General features: G+C 40.5%; 2 protein-coding genes across 8 annotated transcripts in view; one reads left to right on the top strand and one right to left on the bottom strand.

Moving 5' to 3' along the window:
- The first annotated feature begins 225 nt into the window (after positions 1 to 225).
- Positions 226 to 18,654, top strand: part of coasy (CoA synthase) — a 153,670-nt gene continuing 135,241 nt past the window's right edge. Inside the window, exons 1-11 of one of the 6 annotated variants that reach the window (XM_051939910.1) lie at positions 236 to 417; positions 1,647 to 1,684; positions 3,426 to 4,037; positions 4,140 to 4,354; positions 4,759 to 4,890; positions 7,119 to 7,308; positions 8,731 to 8,795; positions 8,893 to 8,977; positions 9,240 to 9,337; positions 10,027 to 10,173; positions 10,266 to 11,913. In XM_051939910.1, the coding sequence (XP_051795870.1) occupies positions 362 to 417; positions 1,647 to 1,684; positions 3,426 to 4,037; positions 4,140 to 4,354; positions 4,759 to 4,890; positions 7,119 to 7,308; positions 8,731 to 8,795; positions 8,893 to 8,977; positions 9,240 to 9,337; positions 10,027 to 10,173; positions 10,266 to 10,325 (1,698 nt within the window). In that variant the 5' untranslated portion in view covers positions 236 to 361 and the 3' untranslated portion in view covers positions 10,326 to 11,913. Of the gene's footprint in view, positions 418 to 1,646; positions 1,685 to 3,278; positions 4,038 to 4,139; positions 4,355 to 4,758; positions 4,891 to 7,118; positions 7,309 to 8,730; positions 8,796 to 8,892; positions 8,978 to 9,141; positions 9,338 to 10,026; positions 10,174 to 10,265; positions 11,914 to 18,654 lie in introns of those variants that run through there. The other 5 variants (XM_022191753.2, XM_022191754.2, XM_051939911.1 and 2 more) reach the window with 5 other exon arrangements.
- LOC110949593 (myosin light chain kinase, smooth muscle-like) overlaps positions 11,893 to 18,654 on the bottom strand; it is a 151,891-nt gene continuing 145,129 nt past the window's right edge. For both annotated transcript variants that reach the window (XM_022191752.2, XM_051939907.1), the window contains 15 exons: positions 18,385 to 18,537; positions 18,168 to 18,284; positions 17,767 to 17,820; positions 17,550 to 17,680; positions 17,297 to 17,453; positions 16,757 to 17,068; positions 16,577 to 16,673; positions 16,201 to 16,404; positions 15,793 to 16,010; positions 15,186 to 15,309; positions 14,533 to 14,685; positions 13,688 to 13,817; positions 13,434 to 13,515; positions 13,127 to 13,267; positions 11,893 to 12,461 (listed from right to left, as the gene is read on the bottom strand). In XM_022191752.2, the coding sequence (XP_022047444.2) occupies positions 12,256 to 12,461; positions 13,127 to 13,267; positions 13,434 to 13,515; positions 13,688 to 13,817; positions 14,533 to 14,685; positions 15,186 to 15,309; positions 15,793 to 16,010; positions 16,201 to 16,404; positions 16,577 to 16,673; positions 16,757 to 17,068; positions 17,297 to 17,453; positions 17,550 to 17,680; positions 17,767 to 17,820; positions 18,168 to 18,284; positions 18,385 to 18,537 (2,279 nt within the window). In that variant the 3' untranslated portion in view covers positions 11,893 to 12,255. The remainder of the gene's footprint in view (positions 12,462 to 13,126; positions 13,268 to 13,433; positions 13,516 to 13,687; positions 13,818 to 14,532; positions 14,686 to 15,185; positions 15,310 to 15,792; positions 16,011 to 16,200; positions 16,405 to 16,576; positions 16,674 to 16,756; positions 17,069 to 17,296; positions 17,454 to 17,549; positions 17,681 to 17,766; positions 17,821 to 18,167; positions 18,285 to 18,384; positions 18,538 to 18,654) is intronic.

Genomic DNA, 18,654 nt, shown 5'->3' with positions numbered 1-18,654 from the left:
ATTTACCTCTGACGTCTAATAAAGTCGGCATACAAAGTAGTATATATTGGAAATACTTATTCTACTTAAGTACATTACTTGAGTAAATGTACTTCCTACTTGTGTATTTAGCAGAATACGGTAATATTGCCTCAGGTCACTTTATTGTAGTTTAGACTACGTGTCCCATACTTCCTAGCTGCTGCCTCAACCAATCAGAGAGCACGTCACATATCACGTGATCATTCAAGCCCGTTCATGTGTGAATGACTTCCACTGGTGGATGCTTCGCTGTTTTGGGCTGTAGAGGACTGATAAGACAGTTCCTCTTTGGACAGAGTCAAGGAAACGACCTCTTAAGTAAATATGCGGACGGTTGTACATGTGGACTGCATTATTCATCCGTTTTACACTTCGTTTTAGCTTGTCTGTGCACAGGTAAGCTGCTGCTAAACTGTAAAGCTGTCTGTCTGCAAGATTGTCAGTTGAGAACGATTTACTGTGTATGGGCCTCAGCAAATGCTGTCTGGAGCAACATACAGACTGCTGCGACATTTTAAGGTCATAAGTAATATAATTACTCGTACGAAAATCAAGACATTGCTAGAATTCTCATTTTATTTCAGCGTAGTCACTTTGACATTGAGCTTTTATTGCTACTCTTTGGTGTGTAGCACCACTTAGCTAGCTAGCTGTAAGTACACCGAAAAGTTCTTCTCAGCTCTCCGTATTTATTGCCAATGTTCATCACTGATACAGCTGGCTAGCAAGAAGACATTGTGGCTAAATATTAAACAACTTACAGCCAAAGACACTTATTACTGTTACAAACGATATATTCCCGCTCACAGTGTTTGTTTTGTAGTTGATAACAGATTGGGACTGATACTTTGATAAGTTTAAAGGTCTGTTCAGTTATTAGGAGATGGATGAGAGCCAGTTTTATGATCACAGACAGCATTTTGTCAACGGTTTGTGCACCAAATGGCCTTTTGACTCACAGTCTGAGTTTTTGGAGCGTAACATCTGTGTAGAAAGTACAAGTCTGACTGCTTAAAATGTCACTGTCACTTAGATCTGAATGATTTGGAGACAATATCTAATTGTGATTAATGTAATAAAATGTAATTTGGGATATCATTTGTTAAACCTTCAGTTCAGACTCACATGAAACCTCATCACATTCTACATTCCAATGCAAAAATGAGAAACATGTTTGTTTTTGTTTTTTTTACATTTTTAAAGAGGCATAGAGAATACAACGACAATCAGAAAAGCTGTGGTTGTGTTAGGTTAAATAGATAAAGTAATGGTAATAAAATAACTTCAGGATTAAAGTAATCTATGACAGTAAAACATGTAGGTCATTCATGGCTCAGTAGCGGCTTAAAAATATTACATGTTGTGCAATTAAGTAAATTGCTATAATGATGATGATGATAATAATAATAATAAAACAAATTTAGGGTCAGGCATGTTGCAGAACATGTATCCAAAATTGCAGCCTTTGCATTTCAAATCAAGATTTCTGTTTAAAATCAGTTCACTGTTCAGTCCTCACAGTGTTTCCTTGTTACATAGTAATGAATGAGTTAAACATCCTCTGAAGGGATGTTTTTGAATAACAGAACTGTTGTCAGAGCGCGTAAATCATTCTGTTCTTGCAGCTCAGTACATCAGTTAACCAAGGGTCCAGAGACGCACAGTAAGGATGTTAAGATTATCTGTAATCTAGACATTCTCTGACTTGTTGTGCTGATAATATTCTTAAGGTCCCTTGATCATTAACTAAATCCCTAAAAACTCATCTCTGTCCATCAAACCTTGGACATATGTATTAGATTTTTTTTCCTTGAAAATAACTCCATCCTGCCTGAAAATGACCTTGATATAACCTTGAATGTGTGCATCTATAATGTCTCCTCCTCCATCTCCACACACCCTTCCCCACCTAAGACTGTTCAAACGCTGTTAAACTGCTCTAACCTGCACATTAGCAAGTTGTGGTATTGGACTAACTCAGCTGTACATGTACAAACTTGAAAAACAGTAATGATGCAGGATTGGTTCCTTGGGTTTGTTGGATAGGAAATACCAGAAGTCTGAATCCATGCTTTTGAGGCTGTCATCGGTACTCTGCACTTTCAAGGTGGAAATGTTAAGCCATGGTATTGACTGCTTGCTTTGCTTATAATCTGTCTTCTGAAGTGTAAGAAACACCACTCGGACATTTTGGGACAGTAAAAACAAAATGTAATTTTCAGAAATCGAACTGATTGAAAATCTGTACAATTCGATAAAAGCAAAATAATTACTTATACAATGATAGGCATTGTATACTATATTTATATTATTTGCCAGTCTTTTAATGGTGTATGTTGTTTGAAAAGGTGTTTGCATTTTCAAACAATATATTAGTATATATTAGTTCTAAGTTAATCCAAACCTCAGGCTGAACAGTTATTTGATATACAGGTGCATGCATCTCAACCTCCAAAGTTCAATATTTTTCATCAGACATTGCTCAAAGTGAAAAATATACACTAATCAGACATAACATCATGACCACCTGCCAAATATTGTGTTGGTCCCTTTATGCTCCTAAAACTCCTCTGACCCAGTGGGGCATGGACACAGGAGCTCTAGGGATATATGTCCTGAGGCACCGGAATGGTGGCAGTAAATTCTGTGTGTCCTGTAGGTTGCAGGGTGGGATCTACCAAGATCAGACTTATCCTGGTACATCCCAAAGATGCTCAATAAAATTTGGATCTTGGGAGTGTGGAACGCGGGTGAATACCTTAGCTCTGTCGTGTTCCCCGGGCCACCCCTGTGCAGTTTTGCAGTGTGTCGGGGTGCATTGTCCTGCTGAGAGTAGCAAGTGGCATCAAGGACTGCTGTTGGAGGTGAGGGGTTGCTTGACCTGCAGTGCTTAGATGGGTGGTACATGTCAAACATCCACATGAATGTCAGCAGAACGTTGCATTAGAACAAGATGATTGCTGTTATTCACCTCACCTGTCAGTGGTCATGATGTTGTGGCTGATCAGTGCATACATTCTAGACTCAGTACATATAAACTGAAATATTTCAAGCCTTTATTTGTTTTAACTTTGATTATTAATCATTCAAAACTTCCAACACTTACTGAAGCCATGAAATATCTCGCAATATCAGTCAAAATAGTCACAATATGGTGTTCTGTGCACATTGTTCAGCTCTATCCAAAACACGGCATCTTCATCTTGCAGCCTCACCTTCTTCTGTTTTTGACTGACTTTTATGTTCCTCCATTCCAGGGTTTACCTGCCCCCTAACGTTGTCTGCTCAGGTCCTGTTTATATTCTGAGTTCTTGTGATATCAGCGAGTAACATGTCCATGTTCAGCACGGGCATCCTTGTCCTGACGTCTCCTCTCCACACCCTTCCCTTACGCATCGCTCCAGTGCTCAGCTCCGCTGCCCAGCTGGTGGACCGTACGCTGTACGTCCACCTCCACCCGGGGCTCAACCTGGGAGGTGGGAACCAACCTCGACCAGTTTTCATTCCACCGGTAGTGGACCTGTCTGCGCTCATCACCCGCCTTTACAGCAATGCGGCGGACGTATGCGGCCACCTGGATGTTCGCGTTTTGCTAACTAATGTCCGCGCTCAGTCGGCTGCCTGCAGCGGGGCAACGACTCCAACCTGCCCCTTCCCCACACCACAGTCTCTGTCTCACTCCCCGGAGGTGGTGCTAACAGACTTTGCCCTGCAGGACCCAGGTCAGTCCCATCAGGTTACACTGTGTCTGCAGAGATACACCGGTCACTGCTACGTCTGCAGCCCCAGCCTGCCGTCTGTGCTGCTTCACCCACAACTAACAAGTCTGCAGGAGAAGGAGGAGGGGCTGAAAGATCCTGAGGAAACGGAAGCACCGCTGGAGACCTACACTGATGTGGTAGTAGGGGGGACATTTGACCGGCTGCATGGGGCCCACAAGACGCTGCTCAATATCTCATGCCTGTTGGCCAATAGACGGTTCCTTATTGGTGTGTGTGACCAAGCAATGCTTAAAAGTGAGTATCTTCATTTTACATTTAATTGTATGTATGAGACTAACGTGTGAAAACAACAATCTGGAGCCAGGCCCGCTAACATATTTTTCTTCCCGGTTTTAGAAAAAGTGCTAAAGGAGCTGATCGAGCCCTACTCTCTGCGGGTCCAGAGACTACAGGAGTTCCTACAGGACACTAAACCGTCTCTACAGGTGGAGATCGTTCCTCTGGACGACCCCTTTGGAGTGTCGATAGTTGATCCCCAGCTGCAGTGCATTGTGGTTAGCGAGGAGACTCGAAAGGGAGGCGAGGCTGTCAACAAGAAGCGGCTTGAGAATGTAAGTCAGGAAATGAACAACATGTAGAGTTACTTCTGCCAGTTCATTGAAATTTAAAATTTACATAATTTAAATTATGTACATGAAATATTTAGGTCTTCTACTTATACTAAATGACTTTGAGCACATAGTTTTACAATAGTGAAATAGATGAATTGTGTTTTTTGCTGGGATTAAACTGCACTAATACCCATAAATCTCAGAATTTTTTATAATTTTGGTTTCTACACAACAGACTTATTACTTATGTCATAACTGCTTTAGGTAAAGAAACCAGAAAGATGTACAGTGAAGAAAGGACAGAAAACATTTCAAATGCACACTTTATTCTTGGTCCAGATGCTAATGCCCCTAATCTGGGTGGTACAGATTTGATATTTTGCGTCGTCTGCTTTCTAAACCAGGGCCTTCCAGCTCTTGTCCTCCATGAGATCCAGTTGCTTAAAGATGCCCACCACACCGAAACAGAGGAGGAGAAGATCAGCTCCTCCAGTCTACGCTCTCGTCTGCTGGGAACCCTCCTCACCCCACCTAAAGTAGGTCCTGGCACAGCTTGCAATTCTTTTCTTTTTCACAAAGGGCTTCTATACAAGAAAATGGTACTAATAGTGGTAGTGACATCAGAAACTCAAAACTACTGTAGATGAAGGACCAGTTAGCTGTAATAATGATAGCACTGCTTCATATGGTCGCGTTTTATTTTCCCAACTAGGGATTATTTTACAAAATCAACGAAATTGCACCATTTATCAGAGCTAGAAATTGTAAAAACAACCAAAAAAAACTGTATTAATCATTCGATTTTCCACTTTCCAACTATCACGGAAGTAGTCGCATGTGACTTGTAGTTCTGTCAGTAAAAATACCCAAATCTAAGGTTGAAGTTACAACATTTTCACAAAATCACTTTATTGTACTTGTTTTGTTCAGAAATTCTGACAAAAAAAATAAACCGCTTGGATTAACCAGATTCTGTAAAAATCAATATTACATTCCTGAGTGCAACTGTGAAGTCATGAGCTGTGACAAACAGTGACATGGCAAAAATGATGCCTGCTAAAGTGCAGGTTGTGTTTACACACAGCAGAGAAAAGACAAGCATAGAAACAAGTTAAAAATATAGGTAAAACATATCTGCAGTATGTAGAAACGCTATTTTTTTCCCAGTATTGGTAACACTTGTTGGCACTTAACATATTCATTTTAGATTTTATTACGAAGTTTGGTAAAATAAATGGTTGTATTTATATAGCGCTTTTATCCAAAGCGCTTTACATGATACGTCACATTCACCCATTCACACACTGATGGTGGAAGCTGCCATGCAAGGCGCTAACCACAACCCACCAGGAGCAAGTAGGGGTTTGGTGTCTTGCTCAGGGACACCTCGACATGAGCACAACGGGCCGAGGATCGAACCGGCAACCTTCCAGTTACAAGACGGCCACTCTACCCACTGAGCCATAAACTTTTATTTATTTTCTTTTTAATTTATGGGATTAAAGCTGTGTCACACTTTCAGTTTTTTCTGCTTCTAGCCATGTTTGCAGAGGTGCAGGATTTTATATTGTTCAGAAAAATGACCCCACAGTGAGTAAAAATGGTACAGGAGCAAAAAAAAAACCAACACCCACTGACTGCTTCACAGTGTCATCAAAGGTACACACCAGAGCGTCAGACTCTTTACAGCCTTTCATTAAATATTTTTCACTGCAAGGAAGTGTGTGTCTGTAAAATAACATCTGATCCTATTATATTGGCTTTGTGAACAAACAAAGCATTAAGACTTAACAGAGACCTTTAGCAGCAACTGAGTTCTTGCTTTTTCATAAAATTCCATTTCAAGCAGTGCAGCCTCCACTCACATTCAAGTAATTGTCAGATAGGGCTCTGAAGCACTTTGTTGTTGTTGTTTGTTTTTTTAATCACTCACTGAAGCAAAGCATTATACAGAACTGGCTTCAGAGAAGCTGAAGCAACAGAAACAGTATTTTCATGCACAACACTATTTCTTCTGCAAGAAAATCCCAAAACAAAAAGGCAGCTGACCCTTTATAGTAGGAGTCAGTCTGTTAAATCTGTTTTTGGAAACTTGAAAGATTAATAATTATGATAGGAAATGTGTTATTCCATGTATTTTTTTTTCACTTACACTATTTAATGTTTAAATGTACAATGTTTTGGTGACGTGTTAAGGATTATAACGCTTAATAATTAAGTCTTACTTGAATGGAAACAGTAAATTACATTTCCACTCTTCTACCCACGTTTCCTGGCCCTCTTTCTCCACCATCCTATACATAATAAAGGCAAAAAAATAACTTAAAAAAAATGTAAAAATTCATATTATGATATTAAAACACCCACAAACTGCTTCAGAGGGTTATTGGAGTCACGGTCTCATCAAAGGTACACACCAGAGCATCAGACTCTATATTTCTGTCAATTTGCCAGATTTCTGTGTATTTATTTAGAAGTTCACCACAATAGGAAGTTGTTGAACGGGTTGTTTTCATAAAAGTCTGACAGCCTTTCAAAAGCTGCCAAGTGAACACAAGAGGTCTAGATTTGGCTCATTTTGTTTGTACCTTTTTAGCATAGATTTTTATCTACAGATCTCTATATTATCACCGCAGTAATATCATCACCTCATGTTTAGTGCCACAGTATGTGTCGGTATTCTTCAATGTGAAAATATCCAAAGATTTTTATTCATTTTACTGCATAAACTACAACATTTTATCTCCCGTCTCGTCTTTGCTAGGACACGTCCCACCTCCCTCCCCTTCCGTATGTGATTGGTCTGACAGGAGGCAGCGGCAGTGGAAAGAGCTCCATCGCCAGACAGCTGGAGGCTTTTGGTGCGGTTCGGATCGACTGCGACAAACTGGGCCATGAGGTGTACCAGCCCGGTGCAGCAGGATATCTCAGAGTGCTAGAAGAGTTTGGGTCAGGTGAGGAAACACTTCACCTAGTATTTCAGCCCTTTTATCACCCTTCTTTAAACTAGTCCAACTTGTGACTGTTGTGAAAATTTGCTGGTCTTACTTAGCCTCTCCAGCACTTATATTCATGTTATGTGGGGGAAAAAAAAGGTCTCATTTTTCTCCAGTCTGTTCTTGTTTACCCTGTAAAACCCACTGTTGCAAAAATGCAACATCAGTTTTATTTTTTTCACTATTTTTTGTGTGTGTGTGTGTGTGTGTGTGTGTGTGTGTGTGTGTGTGTGTGTGTGTGTGTGTGTGTGTGTGTGTGTGTGTGTGTGTGTGTGTGTGTGTGTGTGTGTGTGTGTGTGTGTGTGTGTGTGTGTGTGTGTGTGTGTGTGTGTTCTTGCTACATGGTGAGTACCATTTTCTGCATTTAACTATCAAAGTGAGGACATTTTGGCCGGTCCTCACTTTGAAACAGCCATGTTTGAGGGTGAAGACTTGTTTTTAGAGAACAGGTATGAATTGAGGTTTGGTTAGGGTAAGGATGAGGGTTAGGCGATCAGTTGTGACGGTTAAGGTTAGGGTAAGGCTCTAGGAAATGCATTACGCCTATGGATGTCCTCACTAAGATAGAAGTACAAACGTGTGTGTGTTATTTTTGCATTTTTTGCTAATTTTATATACATATATATTTTTTGCTTTTTGTATTTTTGATTTTATTTGTTCATTTTTATTTTATATGTATTTATTTTTGATTTTATTTGTATGCTCATTTTTTCTATATTTGAGTTTTTTATATATATGTGTGTATTTTGGGGGGTTTTGCAAATTACTATTTTTTATTAATTTATTTTATTTATATATATATATATATATATTTTAAATATTTAGGTGTGTATATATATATATATATATTAGTAGTAGTAGTATCTTTTTGTTTATTTTGCTCATTTAATCTATATTTGGGTTTATATATTTTTCTCTTTTTTCTATATTTGTGTCTTACAGGGTTAAAGAAATTCAGTGTATGTACTTAATCTAACATACTTTCTCTAACCGTTTTTGCCTTTTCTTTGATATGTGTTATAATTGTAAGATAGTGGCCTTTTAGAGCTGATATAGATTTTTTTTTAAAAGTAATCGTGGAATTTGAACTTTAAAAAAAGGTCAGATCTCTGCTTCAAGTGTGTACGACACCCTTTCCTCACAGAAAACACTTTAATTATCCACAGTGATGTGTCTTATTTAAAGGACAGAAACTTTAAGCTCAATTCAGTTATAAGACGCATTCTGTACCATAGAGGCAAACGGAAGCATCATTCTTAATAACTGGTGCCAGCATATGTTTTCCAATACCCTGATTATTTGTGTTTTCTTGTAAATCTTATGCTTGATGAAACAGCATTCACAGCAGTGCAGTGATGAGTTTGTTTTTGTCCCTTTTAGATATTCTGAATGAAGATAAAACCATAAACAGACGTGCATTAGGAAGGAAAGTTTTTGGGAACCAGGTAATGTGATTTATATGCTTAAAGCTTCAGCACACGAAACCAAATGAAATGTTTGCTGTGCATCAGAATCTCACCAAAGATGCTGTTTTTCATGCAGGAGCGATTAAAAGCCCTCACGGACATCGTATGGCCTGAGATTGCACTTCTGGTGAAGAACAGAGTCAGCCAAGCCAGAGACGAAGGTATTATATGGAATAATCTCAGTCCTGCAGAACTGTACATGCCACACAAGCAGTTTTTCATCCCTTTTCTGTATATTTATTATTTTATGGCATTTAAATATTGTTGATGTTACATTAAAGTGTATTTATTTCACACGCAATTCATCAACTGATGTAAAGAATAGTTAAGTATTAATTTGTTCTGTTTGTTTTTTATTTTTTGAAACATTCACAAAGGTAGGTAAAGATAGCTACAGATAACATGATTGTTTTCGCTCCGTAGGTAAAGAGGTTTGTGTGGTGGACGCAGCAGTTCTTCTGGAGGCCGGCTGGACAGATTTGGTCCATGAGGTCTGGGTCTCCATCATCCCTGAGGAGGAGGTAATACGTTTGTACTTGCAGCTGTCAGTAAGACAAACATGGAGCAGCGTTTGCTGGAAAATGCATTCTGCAGTGTGATATGTGAGACAAAGCTTCTATTTACAATCGGAACTTCAAACAATCCCTGGATGTTTTATGCTCATGTCACGTTTTTAGTCACTGTGGGATCATTTTTTGCTGCAATATAAAGTCCTGCGCATTAATGGAAACGGAACAACCACGACTAGAGGTAGAGAGAACTCACATGGCTTTTGTGAATTAGATTTGGTTAAGTTTTCGGTCACAACGGCACAAGAGTAGTTCAATGACTGTTTGAAAACTGAAAATTCAACAAGTCTTTCTGTTTTTACAGTTTTTGACTCTGATAATTGGTGGAATTTTGGCAAGTTTTATCATGCTTTTTAAGACCCATGTGCAGGCTTCAGTGTTCAGAGAGTTAAGACAGTTTCTCTACACAGGTTTAATAGCCGTTTTCTTTAGGTAGATTGCAAAATTTACATCCATATATTTGCTATATTAATACTGTGATTGTGTAAGATTTGTTTGTGGAAAACTTTGTCATATTTGTTGGTGTGTGGGTTTTGCTGTCGACCATATTTTCTGTTTTTGGATTTGACCACTAGGGAGCGCCAAAGTTTGAAAATATTACCGAACTCACCAGCCTCCTCTTGATTCCTCTCCCCTCTCAGGCAGTGTTAAGGATAACAGAGCGGGACGGTGTGACCACAGAAGATGCAGTTCGCCGCCTGGAGAGTCAGTGGTCGAGCAGCAAGCAGGTGGAGCACGCTAACGTAGTGCTGAGCACGCTGTGGGAGCCAGAGGTGACTCAGAAACAGGTCAGACACACATCATCCCATCAGCATGTGGTCCACAGATTGTATTAAAAACTGTATTAATGCAATAATTTCCACTCTGTTTTATTTTGAAGGTTCTGAAAGCTTGGAATCTTCTTCAAAAGAGAATCCATCAGAGACGAGAGGGGCAATAGGAACATGTGAGAGTCTCTACATCATGCCAGCAGTGAACAAGCATGTATCAAGTCGAGGGACACGCGTGCACAAAAGACTGATCCCTGTAAGGAAACACTGCCTTTGAAAGAAGTGAGGCTGCTCACTGAACCATCGCAGCAGATCCAACAAGTTCCCTCACTTCTCTGATCAAGACTCAGTGCCTGTTCGTCTTTCTACAGGTTTTTAAAATCTCAAATTTTATTTGAAAGATGCTTAATTGGAAGACGGATGGATGAATTTAAAAAAAAAAGATCCCTAACAACATAATTTTGGAATTAAGGGATCAATAAAGTGTCATATTAACCGAACAACTGTAGGCCTGTTTTCATCCAAAGATTTTTTTAATGGAATCGCACGCCTTCAAATGAATAGTTCTTTGTATGACACAGCAATCTTTGAGGTTGAATCCAGATCAGCAAGTTCCAAAATGTTGGGCAGAATGTCAGCTGATTACACTTTTCGAATTGTCTTCTTTCCATATTTCTAATTCTGCGCTTCGTTAGAAAAGCAACTGATGGTAAGGAGAAAGTGAGGTCATGTTAAGACTGAGTCACTGTTAAACCGTAGAACTGATTGATTCATCTTTGCTCGTTCAGGGTTGTGAGAGTATTTTAACAAGTTTCTATCATTGTTTAATGAGGAATAATAAATTACTGAACATTGTATTGTAGAAATACATGCAACAGATGATGGTTTGTATTAAGACCTATATAGATGTTGCATCTAATGAAATTTAAATACTTTGAGTTAGGAGCGATAACAGTGATATATGGAAAATTAAATGTTGTGTGAATGATACACGTATGGTATAAATACTGAGTGCCAGTAACAACCTGTTCAGTTACGTCTCCCCCTCTCCAAGGTTGCATTTTGAGTGTAATTCATCTCCCAAAGAGAGACAAAAATGCACAAACAAAAGATTTGTTCAACCAGTAGCCCATGTTTTTTTTTTAAATTCTATAGATATTTAAATATCAGTAGGAAGTATGAATTTTTCTGGCCAAATCTGATATGACAGCCCTAAATTGGACATTGTAAAAGCCTGATATCCTAAAAGGATCAGTGCATGCATGGGTTAATAATGGAAAACACCTGGATTGCCATTTCACTGTAGTAAATTAGTGAATGTGGCCAGTAGACAAACTATAGGATTCCTTAAAATAAGCATTTAAATAATGAAAAGACATCTATTGGACATTGCTAAAGTACAATCCACAAAAATGCACTCGACTAACTGCTGTATTTTCTCTTACCAGAGCCAGTTTTCATCTCTCTACATGAGTTTGCCAGAATATTTGAGTATTCATGTCTCGGAAAGCACCTGAAAAGCCTCCAGGGGGCAGCTGAGTGTAAACTTACGTATCATAAGCCGCAGTATAACCAGAACCGTCTTCTGTTTTATTCTAACACTTGTTCATTAACAGTTCCACGTGTCTTTTTACTGACTTGCATGTCATCTGCTAACTCAATGGACTGCTTTAAATTTGCACAGAACATGAAATGAAATGTTTCCATCAATAAGTAAGTCCTGTTTTGAATACATGGTCGTGTTTTTGAAACATTTAATCTTCAGCCCAGATGTTTTATTTTGAAACTCATCCTTTAATTTCACTGCCTTTAAAACATTTACGTTTGAACAATATTTAAATAAGCAAAATGTACAATTTTCATGTGACTTTTGTGCATCGGTTACTGAACACAATACAAACTTCAAGAGTGCTCTGATAACAGGTGATGTAGCTGTGTGTCCAAACCTTATTATCCCCCCTGGTGGCAACGCAACAACACCACATTTTTGCCAAGAAATAATGTGACTAACAGTCCATCCATGAACTTTATGACCATGACTCAAATGAAGGGAAATCCGAAATTGTTAAGTCAGTTTTCTTTCCCCTCAGTCGCATTCCCTTACCGCTCCACTTTGAGTTTGGCAGAGCACATCGCTTCCCCCAGCTTGTTGCTGGCTCTGCACACATAAACCCCGGAGTCCGAAGGCTCCAGATCAACCAGAACCAGAGAGCAGCGCCCGTCTTCTTGTTGCTCCATGGTCACTCTGCTCGATTCAGACACCAGCTTCTCATTCTGAAGCCACTTCACCTTCGGCTGTGGGTAACCTAGGACAGGGGCAATAAAACATAACGACACAAAAATAGATCGCTGGACATTACATAATCACACATACTAAGCCCAAACAATGGTAAACATTTTCTAGACAACAAAAGTCTCCAAACAAATTGAGATCTTTTATAATAATAAATGTGTGGCATTTTTGTTAAAATTTAGAAAAAAAGTGGGTTGTAGGTATGAATGAAGCTCTATGAATTGTATCGAAATAAAAGGACACACACCCACCTAGCTGCTTCATAAGATGTTGCCGAACGAAATTTCATTGTACCCTTGCAATAACAATGGTTCAACGTTTTGGGGAAATACGAAGATGAGAAGACTGATATCACTTTCTTTACAAATAAGATGCTACAATGTGTTCATTATTTAGCTTTTTAAAATAGTACTACTAGTTAGATTTAGCAATTATGCACAAAGACAGGACTAATATGCAAAATTATCAAGCTACTATCTAAACAATGAGCTTACTGGAGGGATAATTTGATGTTTTTTGGTCATTTGATTCAGTGTTAAAATACTGATTGTAGCTTCAAGTTTCACTCCACCACAAACCTAATATTCTAAATAGCATTGTATTCATCACTTTTGCCCCTGGCTCTTGCATAATGTGGTTCTGGCGCTAATAACATGCATCACACTTCAGTCACTCTACCGTTGACCAGGCATGTTAGCTGAGCGGTGGCTCCTTTGGGAAGGGTGGCGTCCTTCAGGGCCTGCTGGAAGCGAGGCTCGATCTGAAGCTGCTTCTCCAGCGACTGGATGGCCTCCTCTGCCTCTTGGCTCCAGCCTGGCTCTGGATGAGAGGGTGGATGATGATGAATGAAACAGAAAAGGCTTTACTGATCATAAAAGGCTAAACTTGAAGTGACAATCTGAAACTGTGAGTCATCTGCCATATGCATGTAGATCTGGGACGTGGGAGGGCATTGTGCATGCGAGTGTGTCTTTATCGGTCTTACCCTCTGAGGAGCTGCCAGGAGAGTCTGGCCTGTTGGAGAGGTTAGCCATCCGCTGTAGGGCCAAAACAGCCTTGCCAGTTTTCTAGAAGTTTAAAAAGGGAAAAAAATTGCACTGAATGACAGACTAGACTCATAACCAGGCTTCAGGTCTGTACAGGACAATGACATAAAAAAAAAAAGCCATCATGAGGAGGCACTGATAAGAAAATTATTCATGTGCTGGCAGCATTGTAGGAAGTTTTCAGCGCCGGTACCTTCCACTTGCGCTTGGCCAGAAAGCGTCTCATCTTCTCCTTGTTGAGGGACTTGGTGGGTCTGCGGCTCAGAGGGGTGAAAGAGGCCATCCAAGGGTGAGCGAGAGCTTCGGTACATGACAACCTGCCTCTGGAGGTAAAGGGGACGGAGATGGAGAAGCAAAGGCTGTCAGACACTCCTTGTAATGCAGCTGTGCGTCTCATTTGTTTTCAAAGCTCGCATGTGAATGAATTTCTTGCAAATGGTGGAACATCCAAACAATATGATGCTCAGATTGTGACATTATCAACACGGAGAATGTGGAAGTTTGAGATAAATATGGAGCTTGAAATTCTTCAATTGTGAAAAAAAATGCAACCTGAACAGAAATGTATACATAGCACGAGATATTTATTTAAACTATTGTTTTCAAGAAGCAGTATTTGGTATGGCAACAAATGGCATCTTTACAAGAGAATAAAAGTCATTAAACATCCAAGTATGCACTATACTGGACTAAGGTCAACTTCCCCACTCGCCCCAAAAGGCTCAGTGAAGTTGGTAGACATTTTTAGAGGACAGGATAACGTTGTAAGACATCCAAAGCATCATGCAGTAGGTGATTGTATATTAAAGCCACACCTTTTGTCACTAGCTGACCAGCGCAAAAACTTTTGGCTCAATTAGAGTCTCATCATGACAAAAGATCTGAGATTTTCAACTTTCTTTCTCCAAGTCTGAAAAGAAGAACCATCTGTATGCTGCGTTTATATTTTTCTTCAGTGCATATACTTGATCCAAGCACTTACATAGGAAATCATGAGGAGCATATCTGTTATAAGAGGGGGGAAACAAACAGACCAACCTGCAATCTTTCTTCAGCAGGGAGCTGATGAAGTCTTTAGCTTGATCTGAGATGTCCTCAAAACTCTCCTCGTCGAACTCGTAGCGGGCAGCGGTCACAAGAGCAAAAGTTTCAGCATCACTGTTTCCCTGGAAGGGGGATTCTCCACTGAGCCTGGATGACAAAATATCATGAACACAGGCTCAACCTAGCTTCTGCAGAAACAGTATGTCCTCATCCGTAGTGTCTGCACTCAATAAAGCTGAGAAAACCCCATTTAAGCATTATCTTGGAGGGAAATTTTATGTTATGAATTAATTTTTCCTACAAATGTCATACCACTGATGCCTGTAGTCGTACTGAGACGTCACCAGAAGATGGTGCCAAATATGTATTTGTACAGCCTTTTAGATCCATTTAGGGAGCATTTAGGTATATTCCCCATTAAATTTGAAATACTGAGCAATCCAAGTGGACAACATGTTACTTTTAGCTGCTTAGTCATATCATCTTGCAAAAAAAACAATATAAGTTTACTGAAAAAAGAAGCATTTTTCTGTCCTGCATTTTATGAGGATGTGAAGTCACATCAAGTGTTGTGCATTCCACTTTTTCCCTTCAGAATCCATTACTGTGACTCTCACTGCGACCAGCGTTACCCCAGATGAACTTACAAGATGAAGCAGATGACTCCAATGCTCCACATGTCGGTCTCCAGGCCCACAGGCTCATAGTTGATCACCTCGGGGGCCACAAACTCAGGCGTACCGTGCAGCACCATCAGAGGCTTACCCTCCTCTGCAAAACAGGACAAGAAGCAACTTCCTCAAAATGTCCCTCCCAGTGTTTGGTATGTGTTTGTATGAACCTATTTACAGAAGGCTCTCGTCTTCTCTAAATAGACCACCCAGTCTGGAGTTGCTGCATCTGGAGCATCACATTTTCTGCATGAACTGGCTTCACATGCTTTGCTGCCTTTATTGAGCTGAGCTAGGAGTCTATATAAAGGAGGTGTAATGGCTGTTGTAGACCTGCAGGACATTTGGCACACATTAAAGTGAGATATCCTGTGTTGACCTTGATGCATTTCAAAAACAATGCAACTAGCTGTACATAGTAAGAAGCAGCAAAAACTAGAAGAATAAATTCAGCCCTTTGATGAACAACATGAGTCAAAAGTGACCCAAATCTAATGGAAACTGGATATCTCCTGACCCACATTGCGCATCAAAAGGTTCAAAGAACATCTGTCATAAAATGTGAAAATCCTGCAAAACTCACCCAGTTCGCTCGCCAGGCCAAAGTCAATGATCTTGATCCGTGTACCAGTCGTGTCCACGCACACAATGTTCTCCGGTTTGAGGTCCAGGTGGACGATGTTCTGCTTGTGAACATACTGCATGCCCTCCAGGATCTGTTGCATGTAGCGGGCACTGGTGGGCTCCGTGTGCTCGAAGTTCTCATCCACGATGCGTTCAAAGAGCTCGCCACCTTCAATGCTTGAGACACACAAAAAAAACTTTTCAAATGTGGTCACGTACTGGGTTGTAGAACTGGCATTTAACATCTGCTAATGCATGGTGACACACTGGATACTACCAGACTGGACGATACATGAAGACCATTAGAGGCTCTTCATTACCAGATACCATCGAAAATGTTCACTTTTTTCATGTCAAAATGACTTACTACTCCATGACCATGACCAGCTCAGACCGGGTATCGTAAGCAGCCAGACACTGCACAATTTTCGGGTGGTGAAGTTTGTTCATCAGTTCGATCTCTTTGCGAGCTGTTGCCTTCTCCTTGGAGGACCGGGCTCGGTAGAACTTTCCCGCGTACACCTGGCCTGTCTCTTTGTGGGTCAGTCGGTGCACATCGCCAAATTTTCCACTGCAAAATTTAAAAACAAAGCAATAAGAACAATTATAACTCTTCAAGACTGGCAGCTCTTGAATTGCATCCCATCTGGTTCACAAACTGATAATTTGGTGGGAAATACAATAAGACTTGCGATACAGATAGACTTGTGATATGGTTTCACAAACACAGAATCCATACTTACACTCCCAGCTTCTCATGCACATCATAGTGCTCCTTGATTTTATGTTTGGTGTCTGTGACCACTGTGACGTATGACTCTGGCTCCTCTTTCTTTTCCTCTATAAACACAAATACACAGAGATGGCAAATAAGCTTTCTCACAGATACAGCAAGAATCAAAATATACAAACGTGCCACTCACTTGCAGTTGCCATCTTCACAAAGTCGGACTCCTGGCTCGGTTCACTAGTCCCTGCCGAGTTGTAAGCCCTGACTCGGAAGCGGTACTGCCCCTGAGGCTCCAGGCCCGAGCGGACGTGGTGGGACGTGTTCTTACAGCGGCTTATTAGTTGAGTCCAGCTGCTGGGATTGTCTGGACCTCCTTGACTGGCCTCTACGATGTAACCCAACACAGCTGTGCCTCCGTCGTAGCTGGGACCGGTCCAGGACAGGACTAGGGATGTGGTGGACAGCTGGGAAACAACAGGATGGGATGCTGGCGGATCAGGCCGGTCTGAGGAGAAACGAATGCAAATGAAGAAGTAAATCACAGACAATGATATTTGGAGCATTTTCCTTAACTTGTGACATGAGTTTGAATGTGATATCATGATCTGAGCTTCCAGCTTTTCCATTTTAACCATACTTTCTGTCATTAGGTTCTTTTATTAAGTTCATCTGCATCCCAGCACCATAGTAGTGATCACTAAAGACCTAAATGTTGAACTGAAGTGAGTCTTACCTATGACGCTGAGGGAAACTGTGTGCTGAGCAGATCCGGTTCTGTTTCGTACAACAACAGTGTACAATCCTGTGTCCTCTGGAACAGCCTTAGAGATCTCAATGGTGCTCTGCGTCTTGGTGCTGCTGACTGAAATGCGTTTGCATCCTGCTACCACCTGCAGAGGAACGAAGGGTTAAGTATACATCAAGAGTTTCAAAGGCATATGCTACCAAATTAATGCTAAATGCTAGAACAATTCAGATGTTCTCACCTTGTCTCTGTTGTAAATCCAGCAACAGGCCACAGGGGTGGAGCTGCTCCTGAACTCACAGCGTAGTCGGGCCTGTTTGCCCACTCGAACCTCCACCTGCTCAGGTGGACCTAGAAACTCGACCGGAGGCCCTGAGGAGAAGCAGTTAGTTTGTTTTCAAAAGAAACCAACTTTAACTTCACTCAGTTGCCTGCATGATGCGGTTTGCGCCACTCACCTTTGCCGGTGGAAACTTTTGTTTGAGGCTTGCTGTCTTTGATATCTGTGGAGACTGAAGAAGATGGCAGATTTACAGGTACGCTCTCTGATTGGGGGATTTAAAAAGCAGCTGGCCAATCACACAAAAGCAGCGGAAAACACTTGGGCAGGAGTTGCTGGACTCCATTTTCAGTAACCAGAAACGCCTGTGCAGGTACTGAAACTCTAATCTGCTGTTTAAAAGCACACATTCTCAGTTGTGCTTGTCTCTATCCACATTTGTTGCTACTCCCCTTCCCTCCATTATCATGACTGCGTTTGCTGTTAATTTGCATTGTTTGTAAAGGATTATTTTATTCAAAGAAAGAAGAAAAGCAGAAACAAGGGATCATTTTATGGGTGTGTGTTTCAGTGACCTACCTTTGTCCTGTTCCTTTTTGCTTTCTCCTTTAGAAGATGAGGACAATTCTGTGTTATCGAGTGGCGCAGCCTTAGACGTGACCTCATGGTGGTTTGTTCTGAGGACTTCCTTTGTTGCTGTTCCAGTGTAAACAAAGTGACGCAGGTTAACTGCACACAGATCAATGCAATGCAGTTTTACTCATAATTACCAGTTATTCTGTACATAATGCTTTACCTGTGATATGTAACGAAGCACTGCTCGACTGTTTTCCTGCAGCATTCTCAGCTATGCAGGTGTACGTACCAGCATTTACAGGTGAACACCGAGACAGGCTTAGACTGGCAACACTATTTTTGAATGAAGTCTTATTTGAATGCACCTTCTCACCTACAACCAAGACAACAACACATGTTTTTATTATAGGTGATCAAGACAGTAAATATGTTGTTTGAACACCTACATAAGATCTGATGTATTTTAGCAACTTTTCCTTGTATTTTCTAA

Source organism: Acanthochromis polyacanthus, chromosome 19, assembly GCF_021347895.1.
Source record: "Acanthochromis polyacanthus isolate Apoly-LR-REF ecotype Palm Island chromosome 19, KAUST_Apoly_ChrSc, whole genome shotgun sequence".
NCBI classification, from domain to species: Eukaryota; Metazoa; Chordata; class Actinopteri; family Pomacentridae; genus Acanthochromis; species Acanthochromis polyacanthus.
The sequence above is the reverse complement of the archived record's forward strand: the minus strand, read 5'-3'. Positions and strand labels throughout refer to the sequence as shown.